The 25,644-nt window shown below is 40.0% G+C and overlaps 9 protein-coding genes and 1 pseudogene across 11 annotated transcripts; 5 read left to right on the top strand and 5 right to left on the bottom strand.

Annotated features, from left to right (window-relative positions):
• The first annotated feature begins 51 nt into the window (after positions 1-51).
• Positions 52-541, top strand: LOC18024358 (calmodulin-like protein 3). The gene has a single exon (XM_006407770.2). The coding sequence runs from the start codon at positions 80-82 to the stop codon at positions 539-541; it is 462 nt and encodes a 153-aa protein (XP_006407833.1). The 5' UTR covers positions 52-79.
• An 801-nt stretch (positions 542-1,342) lies between these two features.
• LOC18024357 lies at positions 1,343-2,477 on the bottom strand. Its single transcript, XM_024159096.1, has 2 exons — positions 2,334-2,477; positions 1,343-2,235 (listed from the first exon to the last, which is right to left on the bottom strand). Exons 1-2 carry the CDS (start codon positions 2,339-2,341, stop codon positions 1,656-1,658), a joined length of 588 nt encoding a protein of 195 aa, XP_024014864.1. The 5' UTR covers positions 2,342-2,477; the 3' UTR covers positions 1,343-1,655.
• Positions 2,478-3,122: 645 nt separating this feature from the next.
• LOC18024356 lies at positions 3,123-4,395 on the top strand (annotated as a pseudogene).
• Positions 4,396-4,483: 88 nt separating this feature from the next.
• On the bottom strand, positions 4,484-5,927 carry LOC18024355 (ubiquitin-like-conjugating enzyme ATG10). 2 transcript variants are annotated; one of them, XM_006407767.2, is made up of 6 exons: positions 5,677-5,908; positions 5,553-5,606; positions 5,396-5,473; positions 5,209-5,308; positions 5,018-5,115; positions 4,484-4,939 (listed from the first exon to the last, which is right to left on the bottom strand). In XM_006407767.2, exons 1-6 carry the CDS (start codon positions 5,863-5,865, stop codon positions 4,751-4,753), a joined length of 708 nt encoding a protein of 235 aa, XP_006407830.2. In that variant the 5' UTR covers positions 5,866-5,908; the 3' UTR covers positions 4,484-4,750. The 2 variants fall into 2 exon arrangements, with proteins under 2 accessions (XP_006407830.2, XP_024014863.1); XM_024159095.1 differs by having other exon boundaries at positions 4,485-4,939; positions 5,553-5,603; positions 5,677-5,927.
• A 101-nt stretch (positions 5,928-6,028) lies between these two features.
• On the top strand, positions 6,029-9,621 carry LOC18024354 (integrator complex subunit 9). 2 transcript variants are annotated; one of them, XM_006407765.2, is made up of 11 exons: positions 6,029-6,300; positions 6,393-6,770; positions 6,865-7,079; positions 7,186-7,509; positions 7,593-7,797; positions 7,926-8,018; positions 8,125-8,216; positions 8,506-8,623; positions 8,716-8,801; positions 8,954-9,005; positions 9,097-9,621. In XM_006407765.2, exons 1-11 carry the CDS (start codon positions 6,292-6,294, stop codon positions 9,619-9,621), a joined length of 2,097 nt encoding a protein of 698 aa, XP_006407828.1. In that variant the 5' UTR covers positions 6,029-6,291. The 2 variants fall into 2 exon arrangements, with proteins under 2 accessions (XP_006407828.1, XP_006407829.1); XM_006407766.2 differs by having other exon boundaries at positions 7,590-7,797.
• A 1,962-nt stretch (positions 9,622-11,583) lies between these two features.
• Positions 11,584-14,473, bottom strand: LOC18024353 (formin-like protein 10). The gene is made up of 3 exons (XM_006407763.2): positions 12,826-14,473; positions 12,490-12,734; positions 11,584-12,407 (listed from the first exon to the last, which is right to left on the bottom strand). The coding sequence occupies exons 1-3, from the start codon at positions 14,438-14,440 to the stop codon at positions 11,802-11,804; spliced, it is 2,466 nt and encodes an 821-aa protein (XP_006407826.1). The 5' UTR covers positions 14,441-14,473; the 3' UTR covers positions 11,584-11,801.
• A 2,959-nt stretch (positions 14,474-17,432) lies between these two features.
• On the top strand, positions 17,433-19,231 carry LOC18024352 (F-box/LRR-repeat protein 12). The gene is made up of 2 exons (XM_006407762.2): positions 17,433-17,762; positions 17,858-19,231. The coding sequence occupies exon 2, from the start codon at positions 17,873-17,875 to the stop codon at positions 19,055-19,057; it is 1,185 nt and encodes a 394-aa protein (XP_006407825.1). The 5' UTR covers positions 17,433-17,762; positions 17,858-17,872; the 3' UTR covers positions 19,058-19,231.
• A 14-nt stretch (positions 19,232-19,245) lies between these two features.
• LOC18024350 (peroxisomal membrane protein 13) lies at positions 19,246-21,483 on the bottom strand. Its single transcript, XM_006407761.2, has 5 exons — positions 21,340-21,483; positions 20,489-20,722; positions 20,067-20,410; positions 19,869-19,961; positions 19,246-19,775 (listed from the first exon to the last, which is right to left on the bottom strand). Exons 1-5 carry the CDS (start codon positions 21,359-21,361, stop codon positions 19,557-19,559), a joined length of 912 nt encoding a protein of 303 aa, XP_006407824.1. The 5' UTR covers positions 21,362-21,483; the 3' UTR covers positions 19,246-19,556.
• A 1-nt stretch (position 21,484) lies between these two features.
• LOC18024351 lies at positions 21,485-24,254 on the top strand. Its single transcript, XM_024159984.1, has 7 exons — positions 21,485-22,079; positions 22,541-22,640; positions 22,740-22,802; positions 23,017-23,134; positions 23,231-23,313; positions 23,482-23,543; positions 23,702-24,254. Exons 1-7 carry the CDS (start codon positions 21,841-21,843, stop codon positions 23,811-23,813), a joined length of 777 nt encoding a protein of 258 aa, XP_024015752.1. The 5' UTR covers positions 21,485-21,840; the 3' UTR covers positions 23,814-24,254.
• On the bottom strand, positions 24,161-25,562 carry LOC18024349. The gene is made up of 3 exons (XM_006407760.2): positions 25,314-25,562; positions 25,149-25,229; positions 24,161-24,403 (listed from the first exon to the last, which is right to left on the bottom strand). The coding sequence occupies exons 1-3, from the start codon at positions 25,485-25,487 to the stop codon at positions 24,392-24,394; spliced, it is 267 nt and encodes an 88-aa protein (XP_006407823.1). The 5' UTR covers positions 25,488-25,562; the 3' UTR covers positions 24,161-24,391.
• Positions 25,563-25,644: the final 82 nt, after the last annotated feature.

Below are 25,644 nucleotides of genomic sequence, written 5' to 3'. Positions count from 1 at the left end.
TTCTCTATAAACCCATCTTTTACGTTTGTTCTCATTCAGTCTCTGTACAAAAAGCTTCTAAATAATAAACCAAACTAAGATGGATCAAGCAGAGCTTTGCCGGATATTCCAAATGTTCGACAGGAACGGAGACGGAAAAATCACGAAGCAAGAGCTGAATGATTCACTGGAAAATCTTGGAATCTACATCCCAGACAAAGACTTGGTGCAGATGATTGAGAAGATTGATCTCAACGGTGATGGGTACGTAGACATCGAAGAGTTTGGAGGGTTGTACCAGACAATCATGGAGGAGAGAGACGAGGAGGAAGACATGAGAGAGGCTTTCAACGTGTTTGATCAGAACCGAGACGGGTTCATCACGGTGGAAGAGCTGAGATCGGTGTTAGCTTCCTTGGGGCTCAAGCAAGGAAGGACTCTAGAGGATTGCAAGAGGATGATAAGCAAAGTGGACGTTGATGGAGATGGGATGGTGAATTTCAAAGAGTTTAAACAAATGATGAAAGGTGGTGGATTTGCTGCCTTAGGATCAAACTTGTAAACAAAAACAAAACCCCCATTTTTTGGTTTAGGGTTTGAGACCCAAAATCATTGTTTTTTTTTCTTGGGAATGATTAGGGTAAAAACTCGAAAAAGAGAATTAACAAATGGATTTGCAAAGAAAAAGCTCAACAAAAATTTGTGAGCTTTGTTCTGAACGCCCCTCCACAAATATTGTTGATGAATTTGCTTTGTGGGATTTTGAAACATAACCATGTGAATCCACGGATCTTACAATCCGCTATTGTTTTTGATTCTGAGGATTTCAAAATTGTTAAGGATTCTTTTATTGTTTTTGTAACATTCAGGTGTGATGCACTTCACTTATTAATTAATACCTTTAAGCTTTTAAGATCATATTTTACTACAGATTTGAACCTTATTTTTTGGTCAATACGGTATTCTATTTGGTTAGATTGCAAAATGCGGAGGTTTGGAGCTTTTGTATTTTAGGCAATGCGTTTGTGAATGATCTTTAGAGGATCTTAACTTTAGAATGCGCTTGACATTGATCTATGACTAGTAAAGAACAAAAAGCTTGGTCTGTTCTTCTCCGAACTCATGAACTGAGCTTTAATAGTCTTTGTACAAACAAGCTTTTTAGGACGACAGAAAGATAAAAAGATTCGAGAGCTGAGCGCCAAGCTAAGCCGATAGAGAAGGCGTTGTGCTGCCTTGCAACAGCAGCTTGATATGGCCTTAAAGGAGATGGAAGAACATTCCAATCATCTCTCCATTAACATCAAATAATGTCATCCAAAGTGTTAGAGAAATAGAGTCCAATACTTTCACCAAACCCCTCAAGCTGATTAAATAAGGAACACACCTTCGTTTGTGCTTATAAAAAGCTTATCATCAATATTCTCTTATCTTGTCATCTTTACATCTTTCTCCGAAAGAAACACAGAAAAATATAGAGAAATTGTTTGAACCAGTGGACAAAAAACTTATAAAGACACTGATAAATTACATCGGCCAATCAAAATAAAGCCAAGGACTTTAGGAATAAAGCCAGGGACTTTAGGAACATGAGAGTCTCCCTCATCATTCCAAATCAATTTCCTCTGTATAATCCAATTTTGACGATTCTTTGAGGAACTAAATTCAAATCAGTTTCAATGCCAGAAAGCGTAAACGGCAGTAGAGATGTAAACCAACAGAGCAGAGGAAACCAGCGTCACGAGCGTTGCAACCGCTTGAGCCGCCGATTTGCTGCCGCAAGAGAGCAAACCGAGACGGATCTGAATCACATTGACCATAGAAAGCATCAAGAACAGACAACCCATGACGGATCCGACAGCAGATGCCATCATTCCCCATCTCAAGACCTTGATGTTGATGTGGGCCCTGAAAATCTCGTCGACGTCTTTGCTGTTGAGAAGGTTCAGGGCAAGCTTGAGACCCTGAGCTACAAGAGAGGAGAAGAGGAAGAAGCTGAAGGAGACGACTTCGAAGACCAGTAGCTTCTTGGCCACGTCAGCACTTGCGTCGCAGCTGGATCGCTGCTCGAGGCTATGCTGTCCTGGCGTCGCTAAGGAGAGACCTACGAAGACGGCGATGGTGAAGAGAGAGTTCACGTTCACGAGTCCGTCGAGGGCGCTTACGTGGACACTTGTGGTGGCGACGGAGGACGTCGGTGACGTCATTCTCACGGCGGTCTCGACGCCGGTCGTGTACTCGATTTTCGGCTCAGATCTGCTCGGAAACAAAAAAATGGAAAAAAATGAGCGAATACCAGAAAAAAGGCAGATTGAGTATGGAGAGAGATGGAGGGAGAGAGAGATTTAGGTTACTCTTCCATGGAGGAATCTAGTTTCTGCGATGCTTTTGCTTTTGGTCGGGAGATTAGTTGGAATTGAAGGAAAGAGAGAGATGGATTGTCTTGAAAGAGAGTTTTTTTGTTTTTTTTTTTTGGTCGAAATACACACTCTCTCTCTATTTTTGTATTTTTTTTTTACATACCAGCTGCGCTTAGGCGTTTTTTTGTCCACATCAGAGTCAACTGAATTATTATTTTTTTTCACAACAAACAATTTCAATTTCAAATTAGAATTATAAAGTTATACATGAACTTAAAAAAAAAAATATCACAGAAACAGATATATGTGAAAAAGATAGTTTTTTTTTTTTTGTTAGGAACAAAATTTACCAATATAGTTTTTGTTTGTTTGTTTGTTTGAAGTTATGTGTTATTCAATAAAATTTCTTGATTGATTTAAGATTTGATAAGTTTAAAAATGATTTTAATGGTTTTTGGTGAATTTAGAAAAGTTGTTACTATGATTTATTATTACAATCCTCATTAGTATTACTTAAGACGACTAATAAAAAATAATGTTTCTCATGACAGTAAGTATATTAGTTTAAATGTTTAAAATCATTTCCAATTTTGTTGAAAACGACCAACTTGACAGTGTGAATTGGGGTTTTTCTTTTCTTTTCGGGAGACCAATGAATGTGAACCCAAAAGAATAATTGAGTAAAATCTTGCAATATTGTAAAGGGCCCATAAAGCCCAACAGTTTTGTAAATCATCTTCTTCCTAGTTCCTATTACTATTAAGCACAATTATGCCGCCGGACAGTACTTGTCGTCCAATTTTCGCCGGTCTGTCTTAACCTAAGGCGGCGATTTCGTCTCGTCAATTCCGTCAATGTCGTCCCCGGAGAGAGAAAAGAGGAAGAAGAATTCGCCGTCGCCGTCGCCGACGCCGCAATCGACCCCGATTCCGTCGCTTCCAAATGATTTGCTGTTGATCTGCGTCGCACGCGTCCCGAGGCTGTACTATCCGACTCTTTCCCTCGTCTCCAAGAGCTTTCGATCTCTGATTGCTACACCGGAGCTATACAAGGCCCGATCACTCCTGGGCCGAACCGAGAGTTGTCTCTATGTGTGCACACAACCCTGTGGCTCTCAAGGTCCAACCTGGTACACCCTCTGCCGGAGACCATTGTGGCGGTTGGCTCTAATATCTACAACATTGGCGGATCCGATTTTTTTGCCATGGCCAAGAAAAACTACCATAGGGTCTCGAGACTGGATTGTCGATCTCACACGTGGAGCGAGGCTCCAAGCCTGAGGGAAGACATGTGTTTACTTTCGGCAGGCGTAATTGATGGAAAGATATATGTAGCAGGTCGACACGCAACTGGTGTTTCCGAATCGGAGAATTCGTTCCAGGTGTTTGACACAGAGTCCCAAACTTGGGATCTGCCCGGCGCGACAGAACGTGGAGTTTACGCCTACACCGCAACTATGGACGGAAAGTTCCACGTGGTGACTATCAGAGGGGATATTGCTTACGATCCCAAGGAAGGTAGGTGGGACGACGATAAGGTTGCACGACGATGGATGGGTTGTTGGGTGCGTAGAGAGAGTCATTGCGAGATAGACAACGTTTTGTACTCTGTTGTGGAGGGAGAGTTCGTATGGTTTGACTCTGAGGTAAGAAGGTGGGAACCTGTAAAGGGTTTAGTTGGATTACCTAAATCTCATTGCTAAATTGGCTGATTATGGTGGAAAGATGGCACTTGTGTGGCAAGGCGAAAAGAAGATGATTTGGTGTGCGGAGATTGTGCTTGAAAGGCGCGACTGTCGTGAAATTTGGGGGAAAGTTGAGTGGTTCGATCATGTGCTTTCAGTCTGTGGATCATGTGATCTCGTCAAGGCTATTGCTGCTACTGTCTGATGAATAAATGCGCTACTTCTTTGTTGTGATGTCTCTTGTTTTTGTCTTTTTTTAATAATCACTTGTTGAATACATTATTAAGCTTATTTTGTGACTTAAAATATACATAAATGTGTTTGAAGCACACGTTTGTGTTTTTTGTTCTTTTACATTCGTGAAAAGCATGAACGAATTCAGTCTTTTGGATTATTCCAACATTGGGGATTTTTATCATCATGATGAAAAAAGACTTGGGGTTTCTACTTGTATGAAGAATCATGGTAGATAGAGAGAATGATTAAATAACTTTGTATACGTCAATAAGCTGCTCTTAGTACCTAGTGGGATATACGAACGAGAAGAGTTGATAAGTTGAACACAAAAACATGAAGCCTCAGTCAAACTCTTTGCTCACTTGGTTCCCTTTCAATAGCTAAATTCCACTGATATTCTGGGAGTGAATGCAACAATTGTTTCTTTACAAATGATCAGTCCTCTGACTAGAGCTACCAATGATATCCAACCAGTGGCCAAGAAGTATCTTTAATTCAGCATCTCAAGAGTGATCCTAAGACCAACCACCTGCCCGACAACAGAGAACCATGAAACCAAGTACAACTCAACTGGCATCTGACAACCACCAGAGCTGCTTCTTTGAGAAAGCAGCTTGATCCATTCCTCAGTCCCACAGGGATGTAGCTTGAACCATGGCCTGTTCAGATACGGATGCTCCTGCAATTTGATTGTTACATTGAATACCACAAATTATATCATTAAACGGGCATTGCGGTATTGTTTTTGAGAGGATACCTCCTGTGTTATAAACGTCCACTTAGATTCCAGCAAAAGACTAACAGAGCTTGAGGGCAGATCTTTTTTTATGACATCCAAAGAAAGTGGTTTTCCATCTAAATGAAAACAAGTATGATTATCTTAAAAACCAAAAAAAAAAAGAAGAAGAAGAACAATCCACAAATTTTCCAGGTCGATTTGTGACATACCACTGCAGTATCCACGAAAGTATAGCACAGGAACCCCATATGATGCACTGTAAACAATATGGAAATCATAGTAGTGTGCTTCATTTTCTACGTTTTGGACCTAGCGGATTGAAAAGACAAGCTCAGAGATTCCAGAATTGTGCTTCATAGATGTTTACGAAGAGACATTTGATTAAAGGTTATGTACCAAGATGGTGTGATCAATTGACTCTTCTTTATCCAAGAAATCAGGTGTTACATCTAGAGATTCCTCCTCTGGACTTTCCTACACACATATATAATGTTGAGAAACACAAAAAGAAGAAGAAGATGATACAAAGCACTGTTAAAAGTTGTGAATTTACCTCAAGTGAACTGAGAATGAAGATCTTCTCGAGCGACAAGTAACCTTCCTCCTGCTAACAACACACACAATAATACGAAGGAATCTAAAAATTACGGAGAATATTAGTGTTGATCGACGTTAACCTTATTCGAAACAAGTAGAGTTCGATTGATCAGAGGAACCCATGACCAGGGAGGGAACGATTGGTTATGTCTCTTCCATTTATCGGCAAAAGCACGAGCAGCTACAGAGAAACCCTCGAGGGTGAGTCTACCATCGCTGATCGGATCCATCGGAGGAGCAAATAAATCGGCCGTCTTTCTCATGTCCATTTCAGGAGCAACATCGTCGCCGCTTCGAACCAGAGCAACCAAACCGAACCGAACCAGGGAACCTAAACTGAAATTTGGTTTTTATAAAACTGAGTTAATCAAACCGAACCGAATCGAACCTTTTCGAAATAAAATCGCCGCTTCGTCCTCCATCGCAACCACCGTATCCTCTCTCTCTTTCTCTCTCTCTCTCTCTCTCTCTCGATCAACACATTCACCTAAACATCTCATAGTCCGATAGTCGAAAGTTTCTGAATTTAACTGAGAATCTTTTATGCTACGCGTGGTTCTGGCTTTTCCTTTTTTAAAGGTTGCTTTTGTTTAGAAAAGCTGTGAATTTGAACCTTATTGAATTTCTTAGAGGCAATTCGTATACAACGTACTCGAGATATTCGATTTTGACAGATTCTTCCGTCGCTTCTCTTCATGAAATTGGTGAGTCTCTCTTGCTTTGTATAGTTACTGTAAGTCTTATATTATTCCTGTGAGGTGTTGAAAAAAATATGAAAGTTCTGTGTTTCTTGCAGACATGTTTGAGCAAAGGAGATGGCTTTCATTATCCGCCTTGTCACATGCTGAATCTATGCGGTTTCAGGATTTTGATTGACTGTCCTTTGGACCTTTTGGCAATCACAATTTTCTCTCCTTTTCCATATGATGTGCGTTTTGAAGCTTCTGAATATCCATCAGATGTGCCTCTGGATGCTCAGAGTCCAACTCAAAAGAAGCAAAAACTGGAAAGACAGATGACTCCTGATGATTTGGTGTGCGCAGAACCATGGTACAAAACTGTCAAGGCCTTGCATTTGTGGGAGGCTTCTTTAATTGATATTGTTCTCATCTCCAACCCTATGGGATTGCTCGGATTGCCACTCCTTACCCAAAACCCGAGATTTTGTGCCAAGGTAACGTTTTTCAGGACCTGTAGTTTTGCGTTTCCTGGATGAACTTGTTTGCTTGGGATGTGCGGTGTGCTGAGTTCTTACTTCTAAGATGTAGATATACATGACTGAAGCAACAGCAAAGATTGGCCAGCTCATGATGGAAGATCTTGTCTCGATGCACATGGAATTCAGACGCTTCTATGGACCTGATGACTCCAGTTTTCCGTGGTGGACAAAGAATTTGGATGGTGAAGAAGTACCAGCCTTGCTTAAGAAAGTTGTCTTTGGCGAGAGTGGTGATGATCTGGGCAGTTGGATACGTCTGTATAGGTAACTGTTATTGGCTTTTCAAACTCTATGTAGCCCCATAACCAAGTTCCCGCCTTTTCAAGTTGATAGAGTGTTGATTGCTTCGTTAATTCATTTTTTTCTTCAGTTTAGATGACATAAAGAGTTGCATGAAGAAGGTTCAAGCTGTAAAGTTTGCAGAAGAAGTTTGTTATAATGGGACCTTGATCATTAATGCCCTAAGTTCAGGTCTAGAGATTGGGGCTTGCAACTGGTTGATCAACGGACCTAATGGAAGCCTAAGTTATGTGTCAGACTCCATCTTCGTTTCACCTCATGCGAAAAATTTCGATTTCCATCGTCTCAAAGGAACCGATGTAATGATTTACTCAGATTTCTCATGCCTGCAAACCGCAGAAGTGACTGAGAATGGTTGTAATTCTCCTGACCAGGATAATAATTCAACAATCAGGTTCTTTCTTATAAGACCTATTTTTTCTTACATTTATGAGAGGGTGTTGTTTCCTTGGGTAGTAACGTCAGGGATTTTAGCAGTGACAAGAATGATGAGAACTTGGCAGCTTCGTTACTAGACACTGAAGAAAGCTTAGAAGAGCTGGAGAAATTAGCTTTTGTTTGCTCATGTGCTGCAGAATCTGCGGATGCTGGTGGCTCAACTTTGATAACGATTACTCGAATTGGGATAGTTCTGCAGCTCCTAGAGCTTATGTCAAATTCTCTTGAATCCTCGTCTCTAAAGGTTAGATTTCTCTCTCTCTCTCATTATTCTATTGTTTTTACTTTCTTGAGGATGTGAATCACATTTAAAAAGGTGGTTCTTATTTGCCATTATTCTTAGCTCTGTAACACTAAATCACTTTTGCTTAGGTTCCAATCTTTGTAATATCTTCTGTGGCAGAAGAGCTATTAGGATACACAAACACCATACCAGAGTGGCTGTGCGAGCAACGACAAGAGAAGGTATTATTCTGCGAATTCCTTATTGCTTGGTTAAACACTGTTAAAAATTTATTTAAAAGATGGTTCAAAGAGTGTATGTTCTGTTATGAATTGATTGATTTCGCAGTTGATTTCAGGAGAACCATCATTTGGCCATTTTAAATTCATTAAAGACAAGAAGATCCATTTGTTTCCGGCCATTCACTCACCCAACTTAATGTAAGAATTCCATTTAATTTCCTTATATCGCGATTCATATTATAATATTATCTCTACAATCAATATCTGATGGGTATTTTTTTGGCGTAAATGTGTAGTTTGTAAACACTTGTCATGCTAACCTATTATTGAAAATATCATCACGGTTCACCTTTAGTCATTTTTCAGAAATATCAGTAAAATAGCTACACCTAATCTGAAACCTAAATGTGGGGATTGAGTGATTCTATTTCAAAGAGTATGTTACCACATTCGATGAGTTTTTTTTTTTTTTATGTTATGTGAACAGAACCAGTTGGCAGGAACCATGTATCGTGTTTGCTCCTCACTGGAGTTTGCGACTTGGTCCGTCTGTCCAACTTCTTCAGCGTTGGCGTGGAGATCCAAAATCGTTGCTTGTTCTTGAGGTTTTTTTATTCTCTTTCTCTCTTCCCAGCTCCATTAGATGATCCAGTGTGAATCTCTGGTCAACATATCTGATGAGAAACATGTGTTGCAGGCCGGGATAAGTTCAGGTTTAGGACTTCTCCCCTTTAGACCGATCGCGATGAGAATTCTCCAATGTTCATTTCTTTCTGGAATAAGGTAAGGTTTTCCTGGCCGGTATGATTAACTAATTGTGTGTGTGTTTTAATATGTTCACACGTTGAGCTTGTTATCATGTTGTCCACATGCCAAATGTTTGATCTGAAATTTGCTTGTCAACCATTGCTCAGTAGTATGGTTTCTTTTTGCAGGTTGCAGAAGCTGCCAACACTTCTTTCCGTTTTGCAGCCGAAGATTGTTTTGGTAACGGTTGTCTTCCTCTTCTTTTGTTGAAGAAATCTCTCCAACTTGGTTCTTTCTGTATTCATCAACCTTGATAGCATTTTTATGATAGGTCCCTGATGCTTTCAATGGGAGGATAAATCATACTGAGATGAAGCCAATCCCAATGCTGACATACTCTGAGAACAAGACGCTACGTGTGCCAAGAACTGCAGACAATCCAGACGTAGAGATAATGGCAGAGTTGGCCTCCAAATTGAGCTGGAGAATACTGAGACAAGGTGAAAACTTTGGTCTTGCAAGACTGAAAGGTGAACTTCTGATGGAAGGTGGAAAGCATAGACTAGTTTCCGGGTTGGAGCAGGAAGCAAGTTCAGGGAAGGCTACGGGATTGAGACATTGGGGCTCAGTGGCTCCGGAAACACTTTTAGACTCGTTAGTGAAGATGGGTATAACCGGATCCATAGAACACAGCACAGGTGGGAATGGTTCAGAAGACAAGTGTGTAATCCATATAACCAATCCTAGCAGTGGCTTTATAGAGACCTCAGATATTGGTACTGCTATAATAACAGACGATAAGAATGTAGCCTCTCAGATCTTCCAGGCGATTGATGGAATTCTTGACGGAATTTAGGGGAAGTGTCGGTCTGATTTACAAAGCTTCTCAAATTAGTAGGTGACTTCCATTATCTGGAACCTGAAGCTCTTCTCCTCAACAGTTGAAGCGTTTTATGATTGAAGAACATAATGGATCATCAGTTTATGGATTTGGAACGATCCCGGAATCAAAGATAGCTTAATGCACAAGTTAAGCTCCGTCCACACATCTTTTTCCCATGTTTGTTAAACTATGTTCAAACCGATTGATGGTGGATTTGGTGTGGTCTGAAAACTATACAGCTCTATAAATATGTTTATCTTTTTTATATATTTGAAGTATATTCATTTGAGATTATACACTTTGAGTGGCAATTTTGCACGGTTTTGGTCTTATATTACTAAATCAAGCATAATTTCACCAAAGTTGCTCGCTGATCACGAGGAAGAACATAAAGACTAGTGAAATAAGGAATCTTTAGTCATAGCAGAAAGAAAGAAGGGAGAATATTATGCAAGTATTGATTTTTCTTCTTTTCCTCTTCACCTGTGTATCTGTAATATTAGAAAATTATTATAGACGTAAATGAGGGTTCAAGGTCAACACCGTCGAAGGGTTGACTTATTGACTGTTCAAAGACTGACTGCAAATGTTATTCATCCATCTCAGATACAAACATATTTTGGGCTGTTACATAAACATAACGATACAACACAACTCACTGAAACAAGACTAGGCTTCATCGGTTCAGGCTGTTGCCTTCAACGTCTTCTTGGTTTTCGTTTCTGGCCAATGCCAACGCAGAACCAGCCGATGGCTGCACCAACAGGAAAACAGACAGCCGCCGCACTGGCGGCTGCGATAGCTGCAATAGAAAGATTTAGAGCCTGCAGGGACAAGCATTCCTTAACACCACTGGGGAACTCTCCCTCGAGACCAAAACCACCAAGATCGATGCTAACCACCATATTAGCGTTATGATCCCAGCAAGAAGAAGAAGAAGAAGAAGAAGAAGAAGAAGAAGAAGAAGAAGAAGAAGAAGAAGAAGAAGAAGAAGAAGAAGAAGAAGAAGAGGAAGAAGAAGAACAAGAAGAAGAAGAAGAAGAAAGAAGAAGAAGAAGAAGAAGAAGAAGAAGAAGAAGAAGAAGTAACAAAAAGGCTCGACTCACACCTTAGGAAAATATTACGAACGAACGCAGATTCGCAAAACTAGTAACTAGTAATCAAACAGGCGGAACAAGTAACAAAAAGGCTCGACTCACACCTTAGGAAAATATTACGAACGAACGCAGATTCGCAAAACTAGTAACTAGTAATCAAACAGGCGGAACTTTTGTTTCTATATTTGTTGAGAAATCCTCATGTCTGGCGTATCGTTTACGGAGAAGTGAGTATGTATATATACTGAAAGGTCATAAACAAAAATAGAAATAAATACTGAAATAGAAGAACGAGTCAAAGATAGAAAACGCATTAATTAACGGAGGAAGAAGACTCATTGACATGGACTTCTTTGCGCCAAAATCTTATATATTTTCTTCATTATAGCTACAGTATTGACCAAGAGACTAATCAATCAATAAAAGGCGTGTTTTATCAATGTTTCTTTGGATGGTCGTTGTAGCTAAATCCACCAAAAAAACAAAAAATGATTGCATGTAATTTTCATTTCATGTTTTCAGGTGCTAAAGAGCAAGATACGATCTTAAAAACACGACACAAGGACAGAGTTAGAAGAAATGCGCTTCTTTGATGCATCATCTCCGATTCATCTTGTTTTATAACAATCTGAGTGCTTAGTTAAGAGGAGCAGTACTTACAGTTTGTATAAGTTTCGGATCAGAAGAACCATCGGCGATCACCTAATCCTAGGCAGTTCGTCGATCACATTAGCGATTCTTATCATACAAAAACTTCTGCAATCACATTATGATTCTAGTCTCATACAAATTTCAGAAACCCTTACATTCATTTCATCAGTTACAAGGGATTACGAGATATGATGGAATAGAAAACATCTTCTAATTATGTTTGAGTTTATGGATATTCATATGGTCTTCAAGCCAGCACTTATGTTTGTAAAAGTTGCATCCCTCTAAATATCTCCCAACGTTTCAGACAAACATAAGTAGTACATAACTAAGAGGCAACACGATGCATTAGTCTTGGACAGATTCTAAGTTCTTCATTCCACTTGAAATCTATGCCAGAGTAATCTACTCTCGAGTCACCTCCATATCCTTGCATACTCCATCTAGAATGGACAGAAAGTCTCTCACGATCACGAACACACTCAGCAGCTGAGCTTCTTCCTTTGCTGAATCTCCATGGAAATAATTTGTCATCTCTTTCACTCCAAAGAGCGTGGAACCATCTTCTGTTTCAATCTTTTTAATCTCCTCTACAGCGGTTTCCAAGAATCGGGTCATCGATTCCCTGAATTTCCACCATTGTTGTTCTTCATTAGGTCCATTCTTCTCACTCAGCAGCAGAACTTCACTAACTTTCTGGACTCCTTGATAAAGCTTTGCCATGTCGCTTCTTAGAACACCATAGTCCATTTCTGCAGATTTCTTGACATCTACAAGTACTGAACTGAGTTCTCTGACAACTTGTAGCACTTTGATACCTTCTGATTCTATGATTTTCTGTACAACAGACTGCAAGAGAGTGGTTCTTCCATCTAACAATTTGATATCGATAAGCTCCAGGAGCGCCTCAAGTTTGAAGTCATGAGCATTCCCGCTCTTCATTCCTGTCTCTAAGACAACTTCAATAAGCTTCAACAAGATTCTGCTATTCCGTAGTTCCACACAAGCAGCCTGCAAAAGAATCAGAAAGCTTTGTGAATTATCAACAACATTCACATATTCGTCTCTCTTTATCTTTAGCTTAGTTTCATACCTGTATAACACCGAACGAGCTTTTCAAGTGCGAAACTTTGGAATTAAAATTAGCAACAGAGAGCAATGCATCAACCCGTTTGAACACGAAAGGCACATTAAGCAATTCCTTGAGAAACCTCTCTGATGGGGCAAGCTTGTTCACTGAGTCATCGCTATAGGTCTTCAACTTCTTCTCTTCTTCTTCGCTCGGCGCCATTCTTGATAAGTTCTCGAGAAGTTCAACACCGAGTACTTCATATTGACCTGATTCAGATACTCGAAGAAACACCAACTCAGATTCAACTCAATACAGTCAGAAAATGAGAAGAAATAAGCTTTGTGACTGATGATTTACCATCTCGAAGGGCCTGACGAATATCATCTGTGGTGAGCTTAAGTGTGGTAAGCAGAAAAGCAATATTCTGACACTTCCTTGGGTCTAAAACTCTGTCTTCTTGATTTAGCATCGGAAGATCACAGCTAAGACTTCTCTGTTTTGAGCTAGAATTTGAAGAGCTGAATTTAAGACTGTCCCAGGTATTTTTCCGGCAAGACCTTGGTCGGACTTTGTCCCAAGGCAAAGGTTTCAGCTTTGGCTTTGGTCGCTCTGTCGTTGCTTCCCAACAACTCTGTGGTAACTCCGAGAAAGATAGCTTCTTCCCAGATTTCTGAACCATAAAAGACTGTGACGGTGGCACAAGAGGAGGCGGCTCCGGCATTGCCGGCGGTGGCCGTTGTGGAGGAGGAGCAACACCAGCCGATTCGCCTTGTTCACTTGAATCAAGCTCCGGAATTTCCCAAGAAGATTTCAGATTTCTAGAAGATTCAGAGATGTTGATACAAAAATCTCTAGCTGGTGACGCAGAAGTGGAAGAAAGGAACAAAGACTTGACATTTCGACTGAAATCATTCCACCTCGGCGGCGAACTTTCCAGAACCTTCCGGAAAAACCGATCCGGCGTTGTGGAAACCGATGAGTACATAGAAGAACGAGCGTATGCGTCGGGGGTCCTAATCATACCTCTCTCCGGCGAAGTAGAAGCAGAAGAGATTCGTGGGAATCCTAGGTTCTGATTCCAGAGGCTAAACATTCTCAGGGAAGATCCATATCTCTTATTGTTCCTAACTCGTCTCTCCGGCGACGGAGACTGAGGATTCTGAGTTGACCAATGCGGTGCCGTCGAGCTCATCGGCGGAGAAATCGTAACGGACGGTGACATTGCCGGAGAATCCGAGGCTGAGGAGGGAGAGCAATTACTGTACGGATTGTTTCTCTGTCTTCCGGTTTCTTGACCAGCTAGAGAGGCGAGAGGCGAGTAGAAGTCGTCGTTTTCTTCTTCTTCTTCTTCTTCATCAGTGAGAGGATTAGATTCAGGGTTATGTTGGAGGAAGCTACGAGCCGGCAATGGCGGGAGAGGACAGATCTCCGGTGACTCCGGTTTGACGAAACCGGACTCGGAAGTGACGACGTTACCGAGGTAGAGAACATCGGAGGTAGAAGCAGCAACAGAGAGTTTGTTTCCAGTGGTGTTTCTTGGAAAGGGACGTGGAGCTTGTTCGGATGAAGCTACGCTCTTGGATTCGAAGTCTTTGAGATTACGGTTTTGCCCTCGCCAGCGTCCGTAGAGAAATAATGCCAGGCCGATTGATGTTGCTACGGCGAGCACGGCGGAGATAGCCGGGATAAGGAGTGTACGGGTAGTAGTATGAGGTTTAGGAGAGCGAGGGAGGACGAGGGCGGAGATGTTCGCCGGAAAAGTGGCATATGTGGGTGCGGGAGGCGGAAGAGGCGCCGGAGGGGGAGGAGGAGGAGGAGAGGAGGAGCCGTAAGCTGGGAAGAACGGAGAGCCACCGGGAGTGAATGTGGAAGGATCGGTAACAGGAGCTTGAGAGAGGTGACGGCGAGTGAAACTGGCCGGTGAAGCGCATGATAGCAGGGAGAAGATGATGACGTAGTGTAATCCGTCCATTTTTGTGGGGTTTTCTTGGAGAGTTCTGTGATATGCGCACTATCTGATGATGGGGTTAAATGGTACAATGCTACTAGTGTAGTGTAGTGTAGTCTATCTAGTGAAGTGAACTCTTTCTTCTTCTACTACAGTATCCAAATTTTAAAATAATGAATATAGAATATAAAAATAAAATCTCTATGTAAAACGAGAAAATTATAGGGAGAGAAGAACGTATATGAAATGCAATAATTACGTGAAGCAATTCTGGGTCCTCTCTTTCAGAAAGAATCTTTTTGACTTTTAATGGCCTCTTTACTATTACTGCCATACAAAAGAAAAACAACACTATCTTCTCTTTCTATGCAAGTAAATTATTAAAGGTGTTATCGCCTTTATCTACGAGGAAAACAACTAGATAACATTTCTATTTTATTTTATTTTCGCTAAACATTGTTATCTTTATCCGTGTTATGAAAATACTATGCGAATGCGATCGAATTCAAAACAGATATTAATGAATAGTAGTATAGAGCAGGACTATTAAGTTCGGAAAAAGAAAAAGTAAATCAAAGTAGAACAAGAAATGCAGCATGCTTTGTCTTATCTATCTTTTTTTTTCACATAACAATCATGGACATTACGTAATTTATTGTTTTCAAACGCTTTCTAGATATTTTTTCACTCAAGTTTTTGCATTTTTTGGGCTTTATTTAGAATTCGATCTAGCATCAAAGTTTTGGTGGATGCAAGAGCATCAAAGGGAGGCTATGTCGAATGTTAATGAGAAGAGTGAGGTCATAATGCAACAGCTTTGATTGCAGAGAAAAAGACTTTGGCTGGCCATATTATATTTGTTACAACACACCATGTGGTCACTTATATAGGTACGTTCCTCGATTTTTGGAAGTTTTAGATAAATTTGTGTAAATATTACCACGACTGTATATCCAACAGACCGAATATTACAACAACTGACGTAGGTCATCCCAAATCTTGCAAAATTTAATTTGACATTCTCTTATTTCCAATGTGATTTTTAGTCATAACTCATAATGATAGCTCTTTTCTTTTGAAATGGGGGTTCAACTAAAAGTATTATACGTGGGAAAATGTAAAGGTTTTAATACTAACTGGGTTAAGAAAAATAGAGAGGTTGAGACTTTGCAGGAATCCCATTTTCACGTAGTTATATAAACCCAAAAAAAGAGGTAAACATATAAACCCACTTAAGAATAGTAGTAGTAAGTAGCTCTGGGCTTTCGGATATTCAGTTCGGTTCCAGGTAAGAACCGAACGGTTCCGGATATTTCGGTTCTCAAGTTTTAGATCCATATAGGTACCGAATTGTTTTCGGTTCGGTTCCGGTTCGGTACCTCTCGGTTTCGGATCGGTCCGGATATGAAGGATGAGAACCGTAAAATACCCAAAAGATTTCGGTTCTTAAATACCCGAAAAAATTTTGTTAACAAAAATAACCAAATAACAAAGAAGAAGCATGACTTGCGACTCTTGTGACCTGAAACTGCAAAAAGAAAACAAAAAGACTTAAAAAAATTATTAGAATCATTAACAAAGAAGAAGTTAGCACTTATAATCTCAGATATTAGACTCACAGTTAACATCATATGGATTTCATATATAAATAGTAAACCCTAAATCTATTTCTAAGTGAAGAGACTCTAGAGACTCGATTATTCAAGAGTAATTCGTTGTAAAAACGAAAAAACAAAGAGGAAATGAGATCAATTTAAAATTTAAACAAACAGAAACAGTTAGCCCCAAAATCGATTTTAGCTATAAACAGTAAACCCCAAACCCAAATAAATTCAAAGATGAGAAGGAGATGGAAAAGAAGCATACCCCGACTGATTTTTTAACGTAGCAGATGGCTGTGTCGGTGAAGAAATGCTACAGCGACTGAAAATTAGGGATTTCAGTTTTTCTGAATGATTTATAGTTAATTTTTTAAGTATTAACGAGAGAAAAAAGAGAAACTGTTTTTTTTTTTACAACGATAAGTTGCATGTGTAGGTGTATAGTTTTGTGTATGTCTTTTTTTTTCCCTTTTTGAATATGTGTTGAATTGTGGATAATGGGCTAGATCAATTTTGTAAAAATGACTTTGAATTACTAATGGGCCAATATTAGATTTGTAGCAAACTAATTGTTTTATATTAATGAATAATAGCTCAAATTTATACATAATTTTTGGGTATTCGGTTCGGTATTTTCGGTTCCAGGTAATAACTGGATCCGAACCGATATCCATGGATCTTAAATATGAGATCCAATGGGTATTTAGGCAATAACTGAAACCGAACTGAACCGAAAATTTCGGGTCGGTTCCGGTTTCGGTTCTTATGCCCAGGGTGAGTAGTAAGACTGTATCATCATGAATGATATGTGAACACAAACTCGTAGCTGAAGACTTGCGATACACTAGTGATGGAATTAATATGCAAAAGTCCAACTAGTTCACAACATTCAAGGAGACACTCATTAATTCATTAAACAATTGTTTTTATTTTTCCTTTTATTTTCCAAGTGTCTGTCTGCGTGGTTTCAAAAGTCTCAAGGAGCAAAATTATTTGGTAAATGTCCTAAAACTCTTCACTGCCTTGGCTCTGACACAAATTTCACTCTTTATTGAGAGTTCACTGCGTTTTAGTGCAGCGAACTAATGCATTTTCACATACAGATTTCTAAAACCGTCAAGAAAATATTGCGTGGTGCTAAACTTGCTAATGTATAAAATGTTTTTCTGATTAAAAAATTATGCAAAAACTTCTGTCTACATAATCATCCGCACAAAAAAAAAAAAGAAGGGACAAAACTTGGTTTTATACAGTATAAAATGGACAAAAGCCACGATACGAGTAAAATCAACGGCCACGATATGTTTTAGGGTATGATGCTTCGGCTTGCAAAAAAGTTACGCTACGGTGACTCAAGTTCACATAATCTCAAATTTGATGATAAAATAAAAATAATAGAGGGATGTAAAAGGAAATTTAAAAAAATGGCAAAAAAGTCCTGCTTCAGCTCTCTCTGTTTGGCATTTGGATCACATATGATCGATTCTCGTTTACTTGATAATCGATCTCGGTGATTTACTTTGGAGTTTTGTGTGGGTTTGTCCTTGGTTTGCATAATCTTTTTTTGTGACGTCTCTGTTTCTGCTCAATCCAATTCAATCCAGAATTTTTGAGTCTCAAAAGTTTCGCTTTTTTTCGAGTCTGTTCTCCAGAGGGTTTTATGGGTTTCTCATGGAGACTGGTTGGAATCTAAGATTTCAAATGTGTTGTTTTCTCTGATCTTGTTTGGTGATGCCGTATCATCAGTTGAGTCCGCCAATCTTAGTTTAGGATGCTTTACAAACAGATTTGAGGTTTCTGTTCTGCCTTAAAGATAAGAGTTTGTTGTCCATTTATACAGGAATTGAGGTGAGAGATGGAGGATGTGTCCGAGTCTTATGATATTGAGACCTCCATTATCCACCTTCCAGACGATTGCCTTTCCTTTATCTTCCAACGACTTGATAATGTTGCTGACCGTGAATCGTTCGGTTTGACTTGTCATCGCTGGCTCAACATCCAGGACATAAGCCGTCGATCTCTACAGTTCCAGTGTTCACTTACTGTCCTGAACCCTTCAAGTCTGTCTCAGACAAACCCTGATGTAAATTCACATCATCTCCATACGCTTCTCACTCGGTTTCAGTGGTTGGAGCATCTTTCCCTTTCTGGCTGCACGGTCCTGAATGATCAGAGTCTGGCCTCTCTCAGGTATCCAGGTGCAAGACTCCATAGTCTCTACTTAGATTGTTGCTATGGGGTTTCTGATAATGGGATCTTCACAATTGTTAGCTTCTGTCCTAATCTAAGAGTCGTTAGTCTCTACCGATGCAATATCAGTGACATTGGGTTAGCAACATTGGCCAGATCTTCTTTGCCTTTAAAATGCGTGAATCTCTCGTATTGCCATCTGGTGACCGATTTTGGAGTAAAAGCATTGTCAAAAGCATGCTTGCAGCTTGAGTCAGTGAAGATCTCAAACTGCAAGAGCATAACCGGAGTTGGCTTCAATGGCTGCTCCCCAACTCTAGGCTATGTGGATGCTGAGTCTTGTCAGCTTGAGCCGGAGGGTATAGCGGGGATCATTAGCGGAGGCGGCATTGAATTTCTAAACATTTCAGGTGCAAGCTGCTACATCCCCAAAGATGGGTTGGTACCTATGGGATCAGGGATTGCATCAAAACTTAGAATCTTGAACCTGAGGATGTGCAGAACTGTTGGCGATGAATCCATCAAAGCTATAGCACAAGGCTGCCCGTTGCTCCAAGAGTGGAACTTGGCTTTGTGTCATGAAGTCAGGGTCTCTGGATGGGAAGCCGTGGGAAAGTGGTGCCGAAACTTGCAGAAACTCCATGTGAACCGTTGTAGGAACCTCTGTGACCAAGGGTTGCTTGCTCTGCGATGCGGTTGCAAAAACCTCCAGATTATCTACATGAACGGGAATGCCAGGCTGACCCCAACAGCAATTGAGATGTTCAAATTACACAGAGCCGATATCACACTCAAGGCAGAAGAAATAATGGTTATAGGACCAGATTGGAGACTGTATGCTCGAGGATGAAGCATTAATTTGTACCACTGTGATGGTCTGTCAAGTTTAGACCAATGTGTTGGTCTGTCAAGTTTAGACCAATGTGTTGGTCTATCCAAAGGCAAACTGCAAGAAAAAATGTATTCTAAAGCAGTCTTCTATAATGTAATAAAGTATATAAAATCTTTCATCGTTCAACAGTGATGCTTCGGATCCAATAAAAGAAGAATAGAATCGAATATAATATGAATATCAACAGAAATGTATTTAAACACTTTAAACCTTCACTTTCCATTTTATTGAGTTCGACATCTATATATCTGCAACTTGTTTATCACAAAACCAGAAAGCTGAGAAGAGATAGAGAAAAGAGAAGAAGAGACTCGATTTGTAAACAAACATTGGCTTTCACACATCCCAATCTGCATTGGAGGGGGCGCTGCACGACTTGTCTTCTATTCGTAACCAACTGATTCTCACGGTGTATTTAGAGCAATGTTGAAGGATTTAGGGTATCGAAAGAAGCGACTTAGTTACCCCATACATTGTCCCAACCACCGCCACCACCTGGTGCAGCGGCTTTAGGCCCCTCAATGTAGTTTTGGTTTCCATGTGGCTGGTGGGGTAAAGGGAGTCCATTAGGCCCTTGTGGCGGCTGCTGCATCTTTCTAGGCTTTGTTCTGATCCCAAGCATCCGCAGTACAAATCTTGCTAATTCTCCATATAACATACCACCACGATCAAATAGCTGAGGACAAATGGTTTGAATGGTTACCACGAGATCAATGAAACCATACAAGGAACAAGTTGGTCGAAAGAAAAACTAAAGAAAGTAAGGTACCTGAAGAAGGGCAGACATGAACATATGAAAGGCCTGTGTGTTTTGGTCTATCAGCATCGCTACACGGCCAAAAAAATTCACAGCACCTTGCATCTGTCATCATGCAAAAGATGAACACTTTATGTTATACAGAGCTCTTTAAACCTATCAACTTGTTTGATTTCATAAACAAAATAAGCATGAAGGGAAGAGCAATACCACGCGGAGAAATGATATCCAGAAGCCTGGTGGAGATGGAGGTTCATTAAAAGGGTCGTTTGGATCTTGACCACCATAAGGACCCATTCCCATTCCCATCCCCATTCCAGTTCCCATACCCATACCATAACCACCCATCGTGCCACCAAAACTGCTGTTGTACATCCCACCACCACCATACATTCCTGAACTTCCATAGAGACCACCACCACCATAACCCCCTCTATTATACATGCTACTACCACCATACATTCCACCCCCATATGATGAACCATACCCACCTAATGCTGAACCATATGTACCCGATCCATACCCAGAGTTTACACCTAGATTTGAGCCATAACCTGAAATATATACAATAAAAACAAGTAAGCTCTCCGTCCCCTAAAAAAAAGTCCAAATAAAATAACATCTAAACATACCTCCATAAGTGCTTCCATAGTTCTGTTGCTCCCAAGGCCTAGTTGGTACAGGCCTACTCAGTGCGTTCATATTCGCAGCTGTATTAGTCCTGTTCACGCTCGGAACTAGTTCTCCAGGATTAGCTGTGCCAGAAGCCTCAACTGAATCAGCCGTGCTCGTATTTGAAGGAGGCCTGAAAGGCTTAGGACCAGATGTATTTCCTTCTTGTTCCCAAGGTTTAGGAGGACTGCCACCTAACATCAGCAGAAAATTGAAGATATTACATGAATAACATGATAGATAATATTCTCAAAAGAAAAACTTAACTCAGGAAAACAAAACCATTAAAGAGGCTAGAGAAAGCAGGGAAAAATCAATTCTAAAACTACATAAAAGATACGATGCTGGATAAGAAAAGGCATCAAGTTGCAATCCGAAAAATTAAAGCATCCAATTAAATCCAAAACAGCCAAGTGCTCAGAGACAAACTTAGCATCCATCATCAATAAGTTTGCAAAGATCACAATCCAGAGAGCTATCATAATTTGAGCTCAATACTTAATAGCTACAGCAATCGAATAATGAATTAAGGTACAGGTAAACAAATCGAATTGAAGTTGCTCAGCGAAGCAGGGAAATCCTTGCGATTTAGATTGACGAAATCCACCAAGTAATAGAGATCAAACTAATCCTCATCGATTGATTACAACCCTAATTAATTCAAGCATACGACGTAGTTAATCAATTTCACAATCTTAAAGCGGGGAATTGAGAGGCTTCTCATCGAACCGACCAGAATTGCAGAACAATCAATCAATAATCGGGACCCAGGAATTACAATAAAAACACAGAGTACTTGCGATTGACTAACCTGATGGCTGAGACGTCGCCATAAGCGAGAAGGATTCGAGAGCTCTTGGTAATCTCCGACGCCTACCTCAAGCGCGGAGAGAGAGAGAATGACAGAGAAAGAGGACAAAGGAGGAGGGACCTCGAAAAGAGAGGAAAAAACAAAACGGATTACTTTCTTCTTTTGGGTTATTATATTTCGGCCCCTATAGTTACAATCTTTGCCCAAAATGCCTCGTAATAACTCAAAATACCGTAATCGTCATCTCAAAATAGAAAAGAAAAGCCGAAAAAGGATAAAGATGAAAAGAGAAAACAATGATTTTTTATAAACAAGATTCCATATTTCGAGGGAAGCTCAGTCGGCGGCCGGATTTCTCTCCATCTCTCTCTCTCTCTGTTCCTATCCCGGCGAAGTCATTTTCCGAATCCCGGAATTGTCCGAAATCGACACTTACCGGTGAAAATCTCTGTAAATCTTTGAGGAAAGGAAGCGAATTTTATATCTAGAGGTTTCGTATTGATGGCGGCGAGCGCGAATCCGTCGGGGAACAACCAGGAAGGTTCGTCGGCGGCGCAGAAGGTTTCGTCTTCATCGGCGGCGGCGACGACGAATGGTGCTGCTGTAAATTCGGTCGATAATGGTGGTAGTACAGCCGCGGCTGATAATTCTCAGACGATTAGCGCGTTGAGGCATAATCCAGGGATCTCTGTCGATTGGACTCATGAGGAGCAATCGTTATTGGAAGATTTGCTCGCAAAGTATCTTCTTGCTCTCACTTTCTCTTATCTCTTCGATTTAGATTTGAAATTTCCTGTTTTATCCAATGTTCTCTCTATCAATTGGATTTTTTTTTTTTTTTTTTGCTATTCTGACACGATTCAGTAACTTTTTTTTCTTTCGAAATTATCTTCTTTCTTGGGTTCTTTAAGCATCCTCTGTCTGGTTCTCTGAACATGGTTTCTCGAATCCAGTTGTCTTGAGTTTTTGTATGTGGCGAAATTTATAAGCTATACAAATGAAGAAAATGAGTAGCTCGTGTTGTGTAATATGTTTTTTTTGTTGTTGTATGTGTGGCACAATAGTGTTTAGAGTAATGAGATATTTAATTAGGATTTGACTGGAAGATGAGTGGTCTAATTATCGGTTATGAATGGTTGCAAGTTTTGTATGAGCCTTATCATATCTCAGTTACTCCTTTAACTATTGATGTCTTATACAGGTACGCGTCAGAACCCACGATTGTTCGTTATGCCAAAATTGCGATGAAAATGAAGGATAAAACTGTAAGAGATGTTGCACTGCGTTGTAGATGGATGACTGTAAGTTTCTCAATTTGCTAATCTGCGAGATTTTTCTTTGTTCTTGATTTGTCTTCTTCTCCATTGGCTTAACCTCATGTGATTGCTGATGGATTACAGAAAAAGGAAAACGGAAAGCGTAGGAAAGAAGACCATTCGTCAAGGAAAAGTAAAGATAAGAAAGTACGTGGAAAATTCAATTCCAATATGCAATTTTGATACTAGTAAAGCAACAAACAAAAGAAAGATAGTTGAAGCATTTTGATTGGGTTCTAACTAGCTTGAACGTTTAGTCATTTACTTGTGATTTTGGACGGGTAAAGGTTATTGGGTCGTCTTATGATGCATTTAAACGTCTACATCAGCAAATTAATCTCTTTCACATTCTGTTTGGCAGGAAAAAACTACGGATTCTTCAGCCAAGTCTTCATCTCATTTGAATGTGCATCCGAATGGTCCTTCATATGCTCCTCCTATGATGCCTATAGATACTGATGATGGCATTTCATATAAAGGTTTGTCGAAGAATCTGGTTTTGTTTTTCTTTTCTTTTGAGGCAAAATCTTCCAGATTGGGCTAAAAGAGGCATACGTGTCTTTGCTTCTTTGCAGCTATTGGTGGTGTGAGTGGAGATCTTCTCGAACAAAATGCTCAGATGTTTAATCAAGTTTCATCAAATTTCTCAGCTTTCCAGGTGAATGCAACTTCCATCCTTCAGCTTGTAGAGTTTTGTATACTTCCCTGGGACTGGATTTGTTTCTTTACCTTGTATTATTGGCTTTTGAGTAATCCTATGATCGATCTATATATATATATATATTTGAACTATATCCGCTTAAGAGATTCTATCTTCCCGTTGCAGATACATGAGAACGTCAATATCTTGTGCAAAGCTCGGGACAATATCCTCGCAATCTTGAACGAGTAATACATTTTTGCCCAGATATCTATAGATCATATCTCTGTCATTAGCTCTTTTTAGGATATGTCACTCTCTTCCAACAAATATGTTGTTTTTAAAAAGTTTTGGTGTTAATACTCAAAAATCTGCTTGCTATGTTGATTGAACAATTGTGTTGCAGCTTGAATGACATGCCAGAGGTTATGAAGCAGATGCCACCTCTTCCGGTGAAGGTGAACGAGGAGCTGGCAAATTCGATCCTCCCTCGCCCTCCCCATCAAATGAAGTCGTGATGGATGGATCTTATAGAGCTGATCGATGGTTGGTTCTGAGTTCTGACCAAAAAAAACTCTCTCTAATCCGGGATCAATGAAGAAATTAATAAATCGCTGGGTGTAGAGAGTTTCCACTCGTAATTGATGATAGAATGCGGGTTTTCTCCTGACTCATAGAGTTTACTAGTCTCTTTATGCAATTTCAGTCGCCTTTAGCAAATGGTTAATTGATACATGAGTAGGGTTGTATTGTCGTTTAGGATGTGAATAGATTTCAATTGGTTTATGGTAAAAGTCTGTATAAAATTGGTTTCAAGCTGAAAGGTTTTTTGAGTCGATTACAAGAGCTACCCTACAAGTGATGCTGAGTTGTTAGTATCATATTATTTTCTTAGAATAAGGTCCACATGGTGCAATTTGTCATACAACCCCTTTATTTAGAAATGAAACGAATGTACTCCTTATTTCTTGTAATAATAAAGCCGAATGTTTTTGAACCACAAATGCAAGTCTTGAAGTTCCAAAATAAGATCGCAACTCTCTGATATACCAAGCCAAGTCTTCAACTGATCTGTCTTGGAAGCTTCCAAGAGTCTCTAACTCTCAACCTACAAGCAGCGCAAACACGTGTGAATAGAATGGAATGATACATGACTGAATAAGCTGAAGAAAGCGCGAATGAGTCATTTCAAGGTGCGCAGCATTACACTATTAGCTACAACTAATGTAAACTACATGTATTCCCTGAATGAAAATAGAAACCGTGAAACTGCTTTTGAGAGCTCTCAGCTTACAACCAATTGTCCAACCAAACGCTAGAGATTCCACAATCTAAACAATTTGATACACCCCTTATAAAAATGATCGCTCACTAAACTACTCGCTAACCAAACTTAAAACAGTGTCTTGGCTTATCAAACACTCAATGATTCTGGTTATTTGTCAGCATGAGACTTGCAAGCAGATGGACAAGAGGTTTCTCTATAGATGAGACTAGAGCCTCATGCCGTATACAAGAAGAGATTTTGTTTGCAAAAACTAGAAAACTCAATGTGGCTTTGAGGCAGTGGTGCAATCTCAATGTCTGAAACTATTCTTTCTAACATCAAAGGAAGCAGCTGAAAATCTCAACTCTTGTTTGACCTCGGGAAAGCCTTGAATTCTCAACGATTTAAGCAATGAAGAAATAAAATGAACAATGGAAGTCACCCATCTAACCAATCTTTCTACGAATTTCAAATACAACTATACAAGAATAGCATGATTGATCCACCAGATTATTATATATCGTCACTAACGATCAATCATAATTACGAATGGAGAGAGGCAGAGAGATAGAGAGAGAGAGATGACCTGAGCTGGACTCGGTTTCTCAATACCAGAAGACTCCAGACCTGAAACCCTACCTTCCAGAGCACTGAATTTCTCTTTCATCTGCAGTATTGGAACATTAGCTGTAAGAAATCGAGCTTGGGGAATTTTCCCAAGGATGATATTCAAATGTACAGAGAAAATTACATCAGAAGAAATAGCGAAACGTTCGGCATAGAGATCCCGCCACACGAGATGAGCTACCGAAGCTCCGGTGACGGAAAACCCAAGCGTAAACCAGAGAAGGCGAGTTCTCAACATCTTCGTCTTCCTCTTCCAAATTTCTGCAATGTCTTCGTATTTCTCCGACCCCGGCTGCATAAACCGGCGACCGATACCGATTCGTCAATTATTTCGGCTTTTCTTTCCTATTCAAATGGCCCGTTATTGAAGCCCATTAAAACAAATTTAAGCTCTGTAACCATTTGGAGATTGAAATAATGTGGGTAAATGTAAATGGATAGATCTTTTCCCTTTT

The sequence above is a fragment of the Eutrema salsugineum genome, unplaced genomic scaffold (assembly GCF_000478725.1).
Source record: "Eutrema salsugineum unplaced genomic scaffold, Eutsalg1_0 scaffold_13, whole genome shotgun sequence".
NCBI classification, from domain to species: domain Eukaryota; kingdom Viridiplantae; phylum Streptophyta; class Magnoliopsida; order Brassicales; family Brassicaceae; genus Eutrema; species Eutrema salsugineum.
Note: the sequence above shows the minus strand (reverse complement) of the source record. Positions and strands in the feature narration are given on the sequence as shown.